Genomic DNA, 17549 nt, shown 5'->3' with positions numbered 1-17549 from the left:
TTTTCTGCTCAAAAAGATTAATGGAAAGCAGCTGGATGAGGCAGCACTGTTTCAACTTGATCCACACGGTCGTACACACGACAGTTTAAGGGTTTAACGAAGCTTGTATAGATCGTCGTGACCGATGCTGGATCTGCCTATTAATCACTTGACTCCTATTTTCTAGGTAAAGAGGCTGCTTCATTACCGCGTGGGGTTAATTGGTTAGATTGCAGAGGTCGCACGTTTCAGCTCCAACAGTGAAATGGAATAAAATTACTGATTCTGCAGCGTAACATTTTGTAATTGAATTTAAAAACAAAGAGGACATGTGGCTGCTGTTCGTCTGTTTTTATCGGTTCAATCGCACCAACTCTGCCTCTGCTGCTTGTATTTATCAAACGTGAACACGGTTTTTGTATTTAAATATCAAGCAACGTGTTTTCTGGCAAGTAATTGCAAGATTTTTTGCTGTCTGGTTTTGTAACGTGGTGTGAAATAGCTTCATTTCTAGACGTGAATATCCAGTTTCCTGCCTTTATTTGGTGAAATAAATAGACGGCTGTAAATTATTATTATTATTTTTTAAAATCAATGTACAACTTCTTGATAAATGAGTATCCTCGTCCAGACTGGTACTTGTTCTTCTGTGGAAAACTCTCATCTCTGTTTTAACATAAATCTCCTGCAGCGAGTTGAATTTTTTTGACAGTGGAATAATAAACATGATTTCCCTGTTTGACACTCGTCCATGGAAATTTCCAGGAACTTCCAAGTCATTTAACCGTCTTTCTTTTTGTGTGCAAGAACCTTCCTCGTTACTAAGAACAAAGTCACTGGTTGTGCACAAACAAGGTGTGTTTGCACCAAAAACTACCTGAAACTGTCATACATATATGGAGAGGGAAAAGTTAAAGCTGGATAACTAAATGCAAATTGGTCAGAAGGTGATTTATGCTCAAATGAAGAAGTGCAAAATGCTTGAAAATGTCCCTACTGGCACAATAAAGGAAATCTGAAAACAGAATCCTGCTTGTATTTTGGAATGTAAAAAATCTAATTGTTGAATAAAACACTAAAATCACTACATGTTAAATCTGTGTGAAGGAGCTGCTGTGTCGTGGTTCCATGTTGTGAAAACGTCTGTTATTTTAGAGTGAACTGGTGTCACACGTCCTCCAACCCGACTGGAATAACGCTCGCTCGCTGTGTTGTGTGTTTCCGCAGAGAGAGGACACTCTAGTGCTGTTCTCGGCGATGCTCTATGAATGTGTGACGCAGGAGTGTCCGGAGATGCTGCCCACGTATATCGCCATCGAGCAGGTACCACAATCGCACCGTGACGAATAGCTGAACCGATCCTCCTGACTTTTTACCCGTTATTGTTTTTAGAGCGAAACAATAGCGCAGACGTTCAACACATAAACGCTGTGAAATTGAGTGACTCTCCATCTCAGCTCAGTTTAAGGTCTCCACGTTGATTTTCATTCCAGAGTGAAATTAACTGAAGCCTAAAAGCATTAAATTTGATTTACATACACCTTGGAGCATAATTGGGAAAAATGAAATTGTGCACATAAATTGCACCAAATGTCAGATTATTAGGATGAATATGTTACAATCTAAACCTGTGGAGACTCTGGTTGCAGTTGTTTTGTCTTGTTTTACCTGCTGCTGCACCAATTACACTCTTTTTTTTGTTAATATGTTTTTTTTGCTTTGCAGCATTAGTGAGTATTTATACAGCATTTGAGAGAAATAAAGATATTACACAATTATAATCCAAAATTTAGCCAATCTGAAAGTCACAAAGCTTTAAAATATAAAACGTCTCCTACACCTGGCAATCCTGACATCGCCGACAGAGATGAAATACGTGTTGACCCATGTTTTGCGTTGGTGTCTCTCAGGCGGTCGGAGCTCTACGTCGAGGCGACCTGCTGCAGACCTTCCCTCTGTGGCAGCTTCGTCTGGTGGTGGAGTTGTGGGACAGCAGGATGCTGAAGGGTCCCGCCAACGCTAACGACACCCTGCTCACCTCCGAGTTTCTGCCCGTCATGAAGAACACGGTGGACGTGGCCCTGGACGGCTGGCTCAGAGGTGAGGAGAGGCGTTTAATATAATATATTTGCTAATCTAGCTGCACAGATCGTCTGTCTTGTCTGTTGCTGCATAGAGGGTAGCTTTTTCTTTCTACACACGTTAATAAGTGTAAAGATTCAAGTTAAGGAAGGATGATAGAAACCTTAAAGCTTAAGCTGAAGCTGCTCGTCGATTAGTCACTTCATAGAAGGATAATTGACACGAATTGATAAACACTTCAGTGTTGGCAAAACTTAAAAACACAATTTGTTGACGTCACTTTGCAAAAGCAAGAGGATGCAGCTAACTCAAGAGTAACAGTAGAGCTTTATGTAATAATCTGCTGTATTGATTTGCTTATTGATCGTCTCAAATGTATGCTTTTGATAGTTTAACTTTATAGGATGATGTGTCGCACTGAATGTCGCCACGTTCTTGGGGTGTTAACGGTCTGTCGCCTGGGTTAAATCAGGTTTTTGGGGCCTTGCCTGTATTTTAACTTCAACCACAAAACACTGTCTGACTAATCAGTTTAAAAAAAACACAAACATCTGTCTGGTTCTGGTGTAAATAAGGCCACATCTGTAACGAGTTACGTCTAATTCTTCCTGAAACTCTGTAAAGGCGGATTTCTACTTTCTACTTTTTTTGTTGTTGCTCTGTTTGTACACAGATGTCAGCAAACGCCTGATGTGTGGGTTGCTTGTGTTTGTTTTCTGCCCGTGTCTGATGCGCGTAGTGATTGATCAAGGTGAAGACGAGATGAAACACGTCGAACAGAAGGCTCAGATATCGTTCTCTTCTTAGTAATGCACATCTAGCAAAACCATTTCCACTGAAAACGCTCTGCTTTCTGAGAAACCCTGCAGTCCGTTCAGCATGTTCCCATTTCCAGGATGTTAAGTACTGTTCTTTATGTTTTTTTAAAAAACTGGCGGCTTCTCAGAAATATACATTTTGTAGTCGGCGTCACCTGCGTAAATATTTGACGCAGATAAACGTACAGGAGTTTATCCAGTTTAAAGGAGCCTTAAGGAGGCTGGGGGGTCGTGGCGGCGCAGGACTTGCTTTGGATGGATGTTCGTGTCCCTTGTCAGACTGTTATTTATTATATTAGTTTTGTCGTTTCATTTAGCTTAGGCACAAAAAGCTCTTGGTTAACTTTAGGAAAAGATCACGGTTTGATGTAAGATCGTGGAAACTTGCCGTTGCCTGAAAAGCAGCAACATCAGCAGAGAACATTTGGCCGACGTCTATTTCTGACATTCACAGATTTATATGTGTTTATGAAGCTACACTGCATGTTGAAAAATGAGCTCGTTCAGTTATGATGCCAAGGGGTCCAGACAACGTGGCAGTACGTGAGGAGTTGGGGATCAGACTACAAACTATATAAATACAGGCAGACTTTTCCACCTACATTCAAATCACAAACTGAAGGAAAAGATGTAAACAAAGAATATAAGTGAAGCACATTAAGTCCCGATCACATGTGATGGTGAAACCTGCTCACCACCTCAGCGAGACCCCTGTGAAGCCTGAGCAGCAGGTGTGAACGCAGCTGAAAGACATTTAGGCGAGTTGTCAAGGAGACGGAATCAACTGTCCGCCATATGACAGCTGACATCTGAGTGAAGTCAGCTGTTACACTGACGGCATTCAAAACAGCGATCAGTTCCTCGGGTGATTGAAAAATAAACAAAGTCAGACGTTATCTGCAACGTTATCTGAGTGTGCCAACTTGATGGACAGATACCGTTGATAAAAACGACACCATGTCATCATTGTTTGTTACCTCGACTGCACCAGGCAGGAAGTTAATTTGGGTTCTGTTGAGCAGCAGTGTCGCTGGCCGAGCGCTTCACAGGCTGGATGTGTTTCAGCTTGTTTTTTCATGCAGGGTGTAGCGCATTAATGTCATAGTTTAGAAGTTAAACACACTGTGTATACACTCAAACAAGCTCAACATTCCTTCACTGAACTCGCACGCGCATACCTACGGTTACGAGCGCTCACCGGGAGGCGTGGGAAACAGGTGAAGCAGTTGGACGAGGCTGCGACCGTGTAAATGATTCAAATGTGCCTTCACTTGTACGTCTCATCAAGCCTCTCCGCTCTGGTAGATAGTCGAAAAGAAAAAACCCAACTGCCTTGACCTCAACAGTCAGGAATGTTGTCTGGAATTCACCCATGACTGAAATATGTGACTGGGTCTTCTTGGTATTCTTTCTGGTTCTGGTTTTTACTCTTTCTTAGAACCGCTTCTCCTCCTCTGAAGTCGGTGATGCAGAGAAGTTGTACATAAAACAGACTGAAATATACATAAAGTCACACACATTTACCTACAACGATGGGATTTCACATAATACTTTAGAAAGGAGCAGTTTCTAGTGAAGTTCTGATGCATCATAGGATCCACATTATGTAAATATAGAAAAATGAGACCTTTTGCTCGCACAAGTGTTCCGGATATTTTGGGATTTTGTCATTTGCATAAAAAACTTCCTGAAAATTACCATAGAGAGGGTTGACAAACAAACCAGGATGCCTTCAGCCTGGGGACAGAAAACAAGTTTTCACAGTTTCATATTGTCTTTAAGTTTGTTTTCACTATTTAGGAATGAAGGAACTTCCTAGAAACCCAGTAAAATACCTGTAAAGAGCTGTATTTTTATGCTACATGCCTCCTTGGGTTGCATTTCTTCTTTGTTTCTGTCCACCAGCCACCTTTGACGGAGCTCTGCCAACTGACACGACGCTGTTCTCTCAAAAAAAAACACCAAACAGGACAGGACAGACATCACATCTGTCGAATTTAATCCAAATTTTTTGCTTGATCCGCACATGATCTTTAAAGGAAGCTCTGCAGGCCTTTTTTTCCTGGAACATTAAAAGCATAACAGCATGATGACTTTTCCCCAAACTGAAACACTCATCAGACACAGAGCCTGATCAGCAGATGCTTTCCTACCTTAAAACAGACGTTTATTGCTGCAGTTTCAGTGCAAAACCGTCCACACCCTTCGTAAAATGCTTGGCTCTGACCAGATCACCAGAGCTGATGGCTAGTAATGCCCTCTGAGCTAACGGGCAGGGATTCTTTTTAGGGTGATGAACATTTTCCAGTCATTACTCTGGCATTCCTGCACAACAATAACTTCTCATGTTGATCTGTTTGCAAGCTCTCGAGTCCTTTTAGGTGATTTTTTTGTTCTCTGTCTGCTTTTGCCTCTAACACATGATCCACTGTGTATAAGGCGACCTGTTCCACTCTGTGTGTGGCCAGCGAGTTCAGTAAAGTCCTGTTTGGTAGATCAGCAGACAAACACAGATGTAGCAGCGGGTCTAGTCATCTTCAAGGACCCAAAACAAGAAAACAGATAAACTGAACTGAATTTTTAGTCCTGTTGCTTGTGATATAAAATCAGATAAAACAAGAAAAGCCTTTATTAAACCCACAGCGGGGACATTTGCAGTGTTGCAGCAGCAATGGGGAGAGTGCAGACGTGTAGAGAACATCAGTGGAAATTAAACAATAAACAAGAAATATACAGAAGTATTGTACAGATTCTTCCAAATGTGGGAGATTCAGATATGCCACTGATGTCACTGGATGTGGAAAATAATGATATTTTACAGATGTATCATCAGAGCAGAGCTGATCACATGAAGTTGCGGCTACCTGACAGTCATTACGATATGTAATGACGCCTGTAGGTAACCTGTCACACTACAACGCTGCAAACAACAACACCTGTATTCCTTCTGTGTGTTTTCTCTTCCAGACAACAGCTCAGCGCTGCGGTCCTACATGAGGGGCGAGGGCCTCTCCAGGGACGCCCAGTCCGCCATGCTGGCCTCCTTCCTGGTGTACCGCTCCATCCCCTGCCTCAGGAACACACACACACAGCTGGAGGGTAAAACAAACTCACATGAAGCTTTCCAGCTTTACCTGTGTACACATGTATTTATGTGTTAACACTCACAACAGCAGCAGGAATTTATCTTGATCAGGTAGTTTTAAAACCTCTCTGGTACAAAGTTTATTCAGTTGTTCTGAGTTACTTTATTATTAGATCTGTTTTCTGCCACTTTATACTGGAAATTTAGTATGTTTAGAGACTTTGAATGCTGTAATTGAATGAGTATTTTTAGTTTTGTTGTATTTGTAGTTTTATTTTAGGAGCCAGTGTTGATAGTTTAGAAGTATTTATTAGCAGAAATAGAATATAGACTGAATAACTACGTTTTGTTGCCTGTAAATAGGAACCGTTGCATTTGTTAGCTTAGACTGAAACCTTCATATTTACACGTATATATAAAAGATGGTTGTAGCCACTGATTGGTTTGTTGAATGCTGTCTTGGAGCCACTCGTTTGGCATTTTGCCTTCACCGTCTTAGTTTTAACACTGGACATGACGAGTGTTCGCAACTTGTTAATCACAAGGCGGCCACACCCTAAAGCAGAATCATCTGTTTTACTCTAAACGGGACTGTAATCAACTAAATGAATCATTCTGTATTGAATGACACTTGAAACTAGCAACTGAGACCATAAACTCTTCAGGAAAATGTTCATTGAGGTAACAAATTAAGGAAGAAATACGTTGATTTTCTGTTAGACTTCTATAGAATCTGACTTCTTTTTGCAACCAGAGGAGTCTCCCCCTGCTGCCTGTTAGGCATCTGCATTGGCTTCACTTTTCAGACCATCTTTTGTACACAAGCTGCGTTCCAAATGCTTTTTCTGTTTACTCTATGTACAGCTGACCTCACAAAGACGCTCTGTTTCATGCTGTATGCATACAACTGGGTCATATTACTTCATCCTAATAATGCGCCTTAAGCTTTGACCGTAGCAGTCTGTAATGTGAAATCTATCTGTGCAGATAAAGCTTCTTTATATTTATTGTGATGTAGTAACTGTGCAGAGGATTGTGGGTCAGAATGGCCAGAAAAGCACGGCGGCTTGCTTCCGGCAGAATCTGACTGGATGTAGGAGGACATGGGGGTATTTTTGGCAAACTGAGACATGTTAAGTCTGTTTTGCATTCTGTCTAGTATGTTAGTATGGATACTGGACCACACCTATGGTCTCTGTGTCTACATAGGGAAAAAGAACTCCTCTCCAGAGCCTGCTGTGTTGTGCTGCCATGTTTGGACAGTAGCTTAACACAGACAAACCAAACACTGACTTCAGAGACGGTCTTGTGCATTTTTATGTTAAAGTGGCAGCAGTGCAATCTGCAGCCTCGCTGCTAGATGCCACTAAATCCTACACACTCATTCTTTAGGTAAAGGATCTGAGTAGTCGCTTCTCAGAGTTCCTGCTCCTATGCAAATCCACAGCAGAAGTGACTCTGCTAACAGTGATGCTGAGGCTCTGCTCTCTCCCTCCTGCAGGCTGCAGCTCGCTCGGTGATCTCCTGTCGCGTAGCAGCCAGCTGGGCATCCCTCTCAGAGACCTGCTGAGGCTGGCACCGGTCCTGCTGGGTTCTGCATCGGGACCACAGACACTGCAACACTTCCCTCTGCAAGCACTTTGATGGCGAACCGGTCGGCGGGCTGGAAACTTCTCAGAGATGCAGTTCAAAGCCTTACACCGCGAGCGAGCACAGGTGGGACTGAAGTGTGACAGCTGCAGCGAGCGGGACGAGCAGTAAGACACCTCCAGTCTTATTGCATCACTGCAACATGGCTGCCCTGCTTCTGCGGACTGTTTGGAGAATACAGACTCTGTTTGCTAATATTAGAGCTTTGTAACATAATATTTCTATGTAGTTTTTCTTTTTTACAGTGTTATGAAAGTTTAAACTGCAGTAATTATGCAGGAAATGTGCCATTTTTGTGCTGCAGCCAATCTACAGGGTTTGTGGACGGGTTGCTCAAGAGTCCAGGAGCAGGCAACTTTTCTTAAACGAACACAAATTAGAAATAATAAACGTACTGGAGTCATACAGGTGTCACTGCTACCTGTAGGGGCTCTGTTGAGTCCAGGCCACTGTATTAAAGGGACAAGAACACCACGGCAAGACAATAAACTTGAAAAGTACCTGCACAAGCCATGAATACTGTCATTTATTCTGTGTTTTCTCATTTCAGTTTTTACTCCCAGATATGTTCTCCATTTTTAAGGCAACCTTCAACAAAGTGCCTCCTACATTTCCTGCCTGTTATTTCATGTAAAGATAAGCAGAGGTTTTGCTGCTCTCTCAACCTGGAAGTTATCAGCGCTCAGTGTTTGAGTCGTGCCGCCGTCAGCTTCGCATTTAATTAGCCCAGATCTCCTTGTTGCGACGCCAGCTCTGCATCGCTGTGGTCAAGATAAAGCTCCTTTGAAGTGAGTCGAGGATCAGAACATTGTTCGGGTGGTTTCCCACATGAAAGAAGTCCCCTAATCTTCCAGCCGTTGTTTGGTATGAAACTACTGGGCTCCACTGATAATTGTGAATTTTCTCACTATTTAAACTTTGCCTGTTTTGTCTTTTTGCAGTCAATAAACCACATTATGCCTTTAAGTCGCTTCGTGAATCTCTGAAACTGCCACGTAGCTTTTAGACAAGCTGCCAGCCTGGTATCCTTAGTTTTATATGGACTGTTTGCAGAATAGTTTAACAAAACGGTGACAAAATTCATTGAAAGAAATACAAAAAAGTAAATTTCTTCAGGTGATATTCAACCTGGAAGACATCTAGCTTTGTTGTGCCTCTGATTTGATATTCAAATTAAAAACATCAACAGTACAACAGGTGGCATGTACAACATAGAGATGCTTCCATTACATTTTTTTTTCCCGAACAGGGCGGTGATGCTTTGTGGTGATGATTTTTACAGATATATAAAAGCAGATGTTGGAACAAAAACGCTGGTTTGAATCCAGATTGCATAAAATCCTGAAGGTTCCAGTTATGAATTGCACATTGCTGACCATAAAACTCAATAAAAGTCACCTTAGTGGTCAAATAGTCAGTTGCTGTGCAGTAGGATGTCCTCACATTGTAAAGTTTTGTGCTCCTATTGGATTTCCTCACAGCTGCATGTAAACGTTGAGTCGAGCCAACGGCTTTGAAACTCAGGATCGTGGGACTTTCCTGCCGGCGAAAGCAGCATCAACACCTAAAACTGTGTGACGGTGGAAATCCCAGTCACTGAAATCTAATCATCCATTTACTCAACCGATGCCCGTCTGTCCAAAACTGCTAAACTGACTCGATATCTATGTATCTTTGCCCGATAAAGGGGTAAAATCACAGCTGTAGGGAGTAACGTTGATGATCTCGATGACTAGTAGATGACAGAATCCTCCCCCGGTTGGAAACCAAACTCCAAGAACTGCTGATGAATGGCTCGAGGAACATGATCAAGAGCTCACACCGTTGACTTGGCCTCCAAATTCCAGAAGATGCCAATCTGACTGAGCATCCACAACCATAAACCACCCTTCGACCCACGACTTGTTGGCCAGTTGGTGTCCGTATTGTATTTCCGTCCCTCAGGCTTCTCGTCTTGGTGTCGGCTGTGTCACGCTAACAGGCTTTTTAGTGTTACAAATCAAGACTGTCTTGGATCTCGTCCTGTGATTACGAGACATTCTTTCTTTATGTTACAGAGAATCATCCGGTTTTTAAGTTTTCCAACAGTAGAAAGTACCCCAGTGAGCTTTACATCCCTGGATACGTTGCCAAAAGTGAGCTAGTTCTGCATGACTTCAATGGTTTGCCAAAATGTAAACAAATTTAAAAGATGGAGCTCAAGTTGCAGCCAACAGCTGACTCACTGAAACCATAGCAACATCATTCTCACTGTTTACAAACCCCCCAAGAATTATGGATTCCAAAACTTAGGGTATAATGATTTACGTATAAATAGAAGTAAGCCAGAGAAGAAAGTCATTTAATGCCAGCTTTTTTTTTTTTTTCATGCCTTGTTTATACTTTTTGACATTACTGCAGCCCAGAATGTTCCACCGAGCGTCTCTAAAGTGCTCAGATTTTGATGCCAGACTGACTCCAGAGACCTAAATGTCATGGTGTGTGGTAAGTGTGCGTTCAGCTCCGGGCCTCGGATCGTTCGACAGCTCTGTGAGCATTCCTGAGCAAATGGAAAACATCCGAACAAACAACGGTCCACACCCTCCTCGCAGAGCTGCAGCGACCAGAGCCGCTCCTCCTCGCTCAGATGGTAAAATATGTTTGTGTATCTCCAGGGTTTTTTATGTGTGTGTGTGCAAAGAGATCAAAGGGCTCATTCATGGAACTCGGAGCTGGATTAAACACACCAACAAATGAAACTTTCCTTTTAACCTTTTGTGAGTGCAGCCGCTCATTAGCTTCATGAATGATGGGAGTCAGCGAGCGTCCTCTCTATGTGCTGTGAGTCTGCTCTTCCTCATACCGGGGATAATTCACTCGATAATCCACTGGTTTGGGCGGATAAAACGCAGGAACTGAAGCATCTGTTAAGCTGGTCCGCCCACGCTGAAGCATCATTGTGCTTCCTGAGTACCAAACAGGCCTCATTTCTGAAGGGTTGTCTCTATTTTAACCTTGAAAAGGCCCCAAATTAGCAACCAGACATGACACACATACTTTTATTTTTTTTTTCACAGATAAAAGGAAACAATCAGGCCCACAACAGTTTGGAGTTTTATTTTGCCACAAGAAGACATTTGCGGTCGTGTCTGTTATGTCTTTCTAACGTGTTTCCTGGCTTTTATCATCACTCACAGTTGTTTGGGTGGATACTCGACAGCCTAAACCTAAGCGCTGCATGTTCTCATCTCCTCTCTGCAGGATTATCGCACTCGTGAAAATAAAAAGAAATCGACTTTTCCGGTCAGCGTCCTCTTGTGAGTAATGAGATCAGGCACGAGGAGAAATTGCTGCACTTGTCACGTATTACCGCTCACCAATCGGGAACACTCGAGTCAAAAATGTTGATGCTGTTGACAGTTGAAGTGTTTGTTTTTGTAATCATGTTAAACTCTTAATACCCAACAGCTCCTGTCCTTAACTTTGCTGTTCATTAAGCGATGACTACTTAACAAGACGGCCAAACAATAAACCTCACAAGTGTCCAGATTACAAAAAAAAAGTGTCCTGAAGTCAAAACACATTTAGTTAACAACTGCTGGAATCTGGATTTGTTGGCATTTATCAAGTTGTGTTCATTCAGTGTTTAATCAGATGTTTGATTCAAGCATTAGAAGCACTCTGGACAAATTTATGTTATCGATAAAGGCTGAGGTTGCCGTGCAGAGGGAGGACCCTGCTGGCAGCGGGAGTCATTACACAAACGCCGTATGTCTAGCTGTTTGTAACGTTCTTTATCTGTACTGTAGTTCTTCCTCTGAACACAGAGTTTCTTTCTTTATTTGGCACATGATGTCTTCTCGGTTTTAACGCTACGCTCCCGTTAATGTAGCCGTCTCTGTTGCACTGTAGCTCTAGTTCTGCTTCTTGTTGTTTGACATAAAAGCGTGTTGGTATCTGTGCATCAGTGCTGGAATGCTGCACGGATGTTTTCTGATGAAACTCGGCGTTCCAGTCTAAAAGAGAAAGCGATCGACAGTCAGGCACGTGTCAGAAAAACTCATGTACGGCTGGTTTAACAACTGATCAAATGTGGCAACCACATGGAGATTTATCACCTGAGCATCTTTTAGCTCATTGTTTTAAAGAAAAAGAGCCTTGAAATAAAGCTGATGAATACGGTGGAGCATTCAGCAGATATTTCCTTCTACAGAGTGAATATTGGACTCTAGATGGTTGATAATGTTGCTCCATGTCTGCTGAATGTGCAACTGGTTGCTACCATGCTCGAATAATGACTTTTTTCGTCAACGATGGCCCTGAAGTGACAAAAAATATACATATAATGCAGCTTTAATGCCCCAAAAATGTAGAGCTGTAAACAATAATCCACCTCCAAAGTGAAACTTGCACAGTCTGTCCATTAAAGGTGATTAAAACAGATTACCACTGAGTCATAGCATTACCGCTGCTGCCACTTTTATTGACTCCTTGTTGTCACATGCCAACATGCCACCCATGGAGCGTTATGTTTAACCGGATATCCAGCGTCCCAGTGTAATTTGTAAGATAACCAGGGCGTCCAGCGTCCTGCTGTATGTTTAGCCGGCTGATAATAAGCATGTGGTTTCCTAGAGACACGTGCTGCTTCAGTCAACACGTCTCAACAAACATTCCAGCGAAACATCACATGGTCTTAACGAGTAAACCCAGAGTCCAGCGCCAACAGGAACTGGGTTGGCTCGTGGGTGTCTTCCAGATGATCAAAGTCTGGTGGTTTTAATAGGCCTGGAGGCTCCGCTGGGCCACATTTAAACCTCTTTCCTGAACCTGTATGAGCTCCTTATATTCGCGTTGTTGCGATGCCGCGGGGCCACATGTTTACCGAGCATCACGCATTCTCCGGCTAAGTAGTGCCTCATGACGGCAAGGAAGGACTCACAACGTGGAAGCTGTTAAGACAACATGTGTTCAGGTCTTATCTCTCAGTTTCTCCTCTCAGACAAACACATACATGTGCGTTTTCCTGGTTGGGTGTTTGCAAGATCCAAAGAGGGACGGAGTGTGTAAGGGGCGAAAATGAAACCAAACTGCTTTATCTGGTCTTAATTTCATTGCGGTTGCTTTCTAAATGAAAAGTGGCAGCAGATAACACTCAGATAGAAAGCAGCAGTGTGACTTGTTGCAGGCGTGGCCGCAGCGAGGATGACTGAACCTATCGACTCCATCTACAAGACTTCAGCTCATCTACGTTTAACTTGAACCAGGCCAGAAAAAATCACAGATTCAGAATCCCAGATTAATACTCTGCATCTACAAAGACACAAACTCCATCGACACAAACTGCAGGCAGCAGGAGCTCCACAAGCTGAAGCAGCGGATCTTGAAAGGTGCCAGCCACACTTTTTTCTGACACTGTTGTTTGTATTTCCACGAAGTGTTGCAACATCCTGTCTAGAAAAAAAAAATGCCCTAAAAAAATGCCAACAAGTTCATGGTTTTTAAATAACTAAGTAGAGAGCGTGACCAGCCGTAGCTGCGTCGTTTGCCTTTCGGTTTATGGCGGGGTTTTGTTTTGTTTTTGCTCATTTCTAAGTTCATGTTTGTCAATACAGAGTACATAAAGCTTAAACCCATGTTCTTGGGAGGATACCGTTGGTGCGGCAGTGGTTTTTTCTGCTAACCCTGCTTCTGTTTGTTTGCATTCATGCACACCCTTGTTGGGAAAAGACTGATCTGTTTTGACGTCGACTGAATCTGAAGGCCGGCCTGATAGAGCAGTTTGTCCTGCAAGTCCCCCCAAGAAAGTCAAAAAAACATATTTTCAGTCGTCCTCATATTTATTCATACCCTCCCATTAAATAAGGGAGGACAATTTAGTGAAAGAATAACTGTTTCAGCACATTTATAGCTGGTGGTTTGGTTTACGTCTTCAGTCATCACCACTCCACCTCCGATAAAATAAATCCATCCATCCATTATCTATACACCGCTTAATCCTCACTAGGGTCATGGGGGGCTGGAGTCTATCCCAGCTGACTCAGGGTGAAGGCAGGTTCACCTGGACAGGTAACCAGTCTATCACAGGGCCACACTTAGAGACAGACAACCAAGCACACTCACATTCACACCTACGGACAATTTAGAATCACCAATTAACCTCAACATGTTTCTGGACCTTGTGGGAGGAAGCCGGAGAACCCGGAGAGAACCCACGCTGCACGGGGAGAACATGCATGATGCAGATTATGAAAATTTATAATATTTGTATTACTCAAAGTCTTCAGTAATCACTGATTTCTATCTGAACTGATGTTTTGGGGGTCTTTTGATTTCTTTAGGAGAACTGCTGAGCTCTCTAAAGACAACATGTTGGTGTGTACAGCTTTTGTTTGATGTTGTTTTGTTGATACCACAGCAGACTTTCTGTCTCCTCGCTCGGTAAGCATCCTACTCACATTATACTTCACTTCCTACTCAGCAGCAAACATTTACAGTTTGTCCCTTCAGCAGCTCACATGATGCCTCCATCCAACAATTAACCCCAATATTGACCCAATAACACAGTCAGTACAGAAGCTGAATGTTTCTGCGGTTGGATTTGTTTAAAGTCATGTTAAATGAGGTTTAAAAAGTGTAGCAGAATGTGAGATTGTGTAATAATGTGGGAGTTGTGTTGGATCCCAGACTGCACTGAGGCAAGTGTTGGGAAACAGGCAGCCTTGACTGAGTCCAGCGTTTGCAGCGACTGTCTGTTGAGCCTGTGGGAAAAGGAGCGCTGCCTCCAGGAAAAAAGAAAAAAAAAAATCCTGTTGTGTTTGTTTCCACAATAAGCCAATCTAAGTATGTCACGGTGAACACGCCCTCCGACGCTGGCTTTTCTCACATCTTAACTTTCCATACAGGAGCACAGAGGATTGAAGGGCACTTTGTTCTAACCCTCATGTAAACAGGGATCTTCTTTACAAAACCACCACCTGGCTGTGGACCACCGAGGAGATAAAACAGAGTGTGATGCACAAGAGAGTAAGAACGACGACTTAAAGGGAATTTTGAAGTTATCCATTTACATTTACAGATATAGTTCAATGTTGAGTCAACAAAGAAAATCCAAGGGAAAGTTTTGAGTCACTTTTTGATTCTTTGTTCACGTAGAGTCACGAACAAACGTTTCCATACATTTGTAAAGACCACGTATATCACAGCAGTCTCTTCCAATGACTCCTATAACTCTGACTGAATCATTTAAACTCATACATCTGTGTCACATACTATGTACAATAGGTACAGTCGTGACTTGATAATCCGACCCTTAACAATCCAAAACCTGCTATCTGACAGGTTTTTAGGAAAAACGAACAGAACCCATAAAAACAGCCTTAACATAGCGACAGCCTTGGATTCTGACTCCAACACGACATTTAATGTCACCAATCAGGATAACGGCGTATTATCTGACTGAACAATCCCACAGATTGGCTACGTTCACACTGCAGGACTTGATGCTCAATGAGGATTTCTTTGTGACTTCCTTCACGTTTCCAGTTCAATGCGACTTGTATGTGATCTGCTGTGTGAACTTCATACGACCCAAAAGTGTCCCGCATGCGCAGAAGAGGACACGACGACGTCACACGCAGAGAGCGTGCTCAGTGTTTATGGAAGTAAACATGGATGGTAACGGTGGAGCGTATCTGCCACTCCCCCGCCGCCACCGATGGTGGAAACAGAAGTGTGAGCGCTAACTAAACTAGCATCAGCAGCCAAGTACTGCCTGTGTGTTCTGGACACTTCCACCCCGTCGCAGTGCTCTGACGGGGTGGAATTGGCTGGAACGTGCACAAGCGCATCGGTCAGTTAGGCATGAAATCCAACGATGTGTAGCATTCTAACAATACACCAGTTATTATAATAACTATGAACAATAAATATTAAAAACCAATGAGCCTTCCAGCATCAAGCCCTCCTTGTATCTCGACCTCCGTCTTGACAATCCGAAAGCCTTGCTATCCGACATAAAAGAAGATTTTACATTTAGTGTCGGATTATCGAGTCATGACTGTATTTCATAGATTTATTAAAGGTCTTCTGGAAATATGACAAGATCTGCTGGATCAAAATATACATACAGCAATGCTAATATGTGGTTAAACATCCACTGACCACTTTCGCCCCAATTAGGTGCTTTTATTAGTCATCCACAGCTTCTGGTTGTATCTTTGACAGAAATGGTTTAGTTGAACTAAATTTGTTGGCTTTCTGACACAGACGTGCTTCTTCATCACAGTTAACAGGTTCTTGATGGGGTTTAAGTCAAGGCTTTGGAAAGTCAAGTCCTTAACTCTAGCCTGGTTTAGCCTTTTTTAAAACACTTTTGCCGTGTGTTTGAGGTCATTGTCTTGTTAGAACACCCAACGGTGTCCAAGATGAACCTTCTGGCAGATGATTTTCCTGATTAATGTGGAGGTGATCCATTCATTATTCTATTTAGTTTGTGTAAAGCACCGGTTCTACTGGCTCCTATATGCATAATACTGCCACCACCATGCTTGACGGTGGGTTTGGTTTTATTGGGATTAAAGGCCACCTTCTCTCTTCCAAACATATTTCTGCTCATTGTAGCTATTTACTGAATTTCTGTTTCATCTGAGCACTTGATTTTCCTCCAGAAGGCCTTTTTTTGGTCCATGTGATCAGCAGCAAATGCCAGTCTAGATTTAAGGCTTACAAGTAAACTTCTGTTCATGACTGTATTTCTGCTTTTCATGACAATAAACAGGATTTATTGAATTACTGTCAGTTTCCCAAAACTTTACATACAATTTTTCTGTCTTTATATTCTGTTTAGCATATTTCCTTCCTCCTTTATCCCTTCCATTCATTTTATACATCAAGATACTATATAACTGTCTTGAAATTGAATTTGTGTGCTTCTCACTTAACAGCTATTTGATTTTAGTTTAGTTTTTTAATGGTTTAGTCAAAGCACTTTAGTGTTACTGTCGCTGTCTTGACCCAGAGTTACATTTTGCAGCTGTTAGTGCCTATATTCCAACATTCTTAGCATATTAAATAGAAAAACAGATTTTTAAAAAGAGCCAACATTAAGAAGGGGAATACGTTCAGCAGTATGTGTGTTAGAGTTGCATTACATTTATTCATACGTGAATCTAATCATTGGCGTTGATTTTCCTACCATCAGCTGTCTACTCAGACTCCACAAACATTTCCAATAATTATATATAAAAGAGCGCACAGGATCCTACAATAACATCTGCAACATGTCCACAGTAACGGATCCTATTTGACATTAAGACCAGGAAAGGTTTTTCATAGTTCTCACATCCCAGGTAGGCGTCTCAGTGCGTTTAACTCGTGACCTTTTGGGGGAATAATTCACCATTTTGTAAAATATGTTATTACTCATTTGTATTGTCTTCTGAAGAAAGCACTGGCTGCTATGCGTGGGCTTCTGTGCTTTTAATAATCCAGCTGGGACATGTCCAGATCATAAGGACATTTTGATCTAAGGAGTGCCTGGGTTTGGTTTTTCTTTCTCTTTTGTTCTGCTGATTTTTATCTCTTGACACCAAAAAGTACCCGACCCACACAACAACGCAGGAACTGGTGACAGAAAGCATGCTTACAGTTTTCTTTCTTTCTTGATTTTCTTTTTCTTTTTTTTAATGTTGAATATTTGTTAAATACGGTATGTAGCTTACTGGCTGGAAGCAGGGAGGAACCGTTAGCTTAGCTCCATCCAACGCTAACAAAATCCTCCCACAAGCAACACATAGGCTCACGTTATTATATCCTATATCGTATTTGTTCGATTTAAGATCATGCAAGGGGAAAATAAATGATGACTTGTGCTTTTAAGCGGGGCTAATGTGTTTTAGCTGCACTCATTGAACACTTTATTAGAAATACCTTCACACCGGCTTAATCATATAATT

General features: G+C 42.2%; 1 protein-coding gene across 1 annotated transcript in view; it reads left to right on the top strand.

Annotated features, from left to right (window-relative positions):
* The window catches only part of anapc1 (anaphase promoting complex subunit 1), a 61304-nt gene extending 52727 nt beyond the window's left edge, over positions 1–8577 (top strand). Inside the window, exons 50-53 of the mRNA XM_008300024.1 lie at positions 1207–1302; positions 1890–2079; positions 5847–5978; positions 7466–8577. Of these exons, the coding sequence (XP_008298246.1) occupies positions 1207–1302; positions 1890–2079; positions 5847–5978; positions 7466–7608 (561 nt within the window). The 3' untranslated portion in view covers positions 7609–8577. The remainder of the gene's footprint in view (positions 1–1206; positions 1303–1889; positions 2080–5846; positions 5979–7465) is intronic.
* Positions 8578–17549: the final 8972 nt, after the last annotated feature.

Source organism: Stegastes partitus, unplaced genomic scaffold, assembly GCF_000690725.1.
Source record: "Stegastes partitus isolate 25-593 unplaced genomic scaffold, Stegastes_partitus-1.0.2 Scaffold1490, whole genome shotgun sequence".
Lineage (NCBI taxonomy): Eukaryota > Metazoa > Chordata > Actinopteri > Pomacentridae > Stegastes > Stegastes partitus.
Note: the sequence above shows the minus strand (reverse complement) of the source record. Positions and strands in the feature narration are given on the sequence as shown.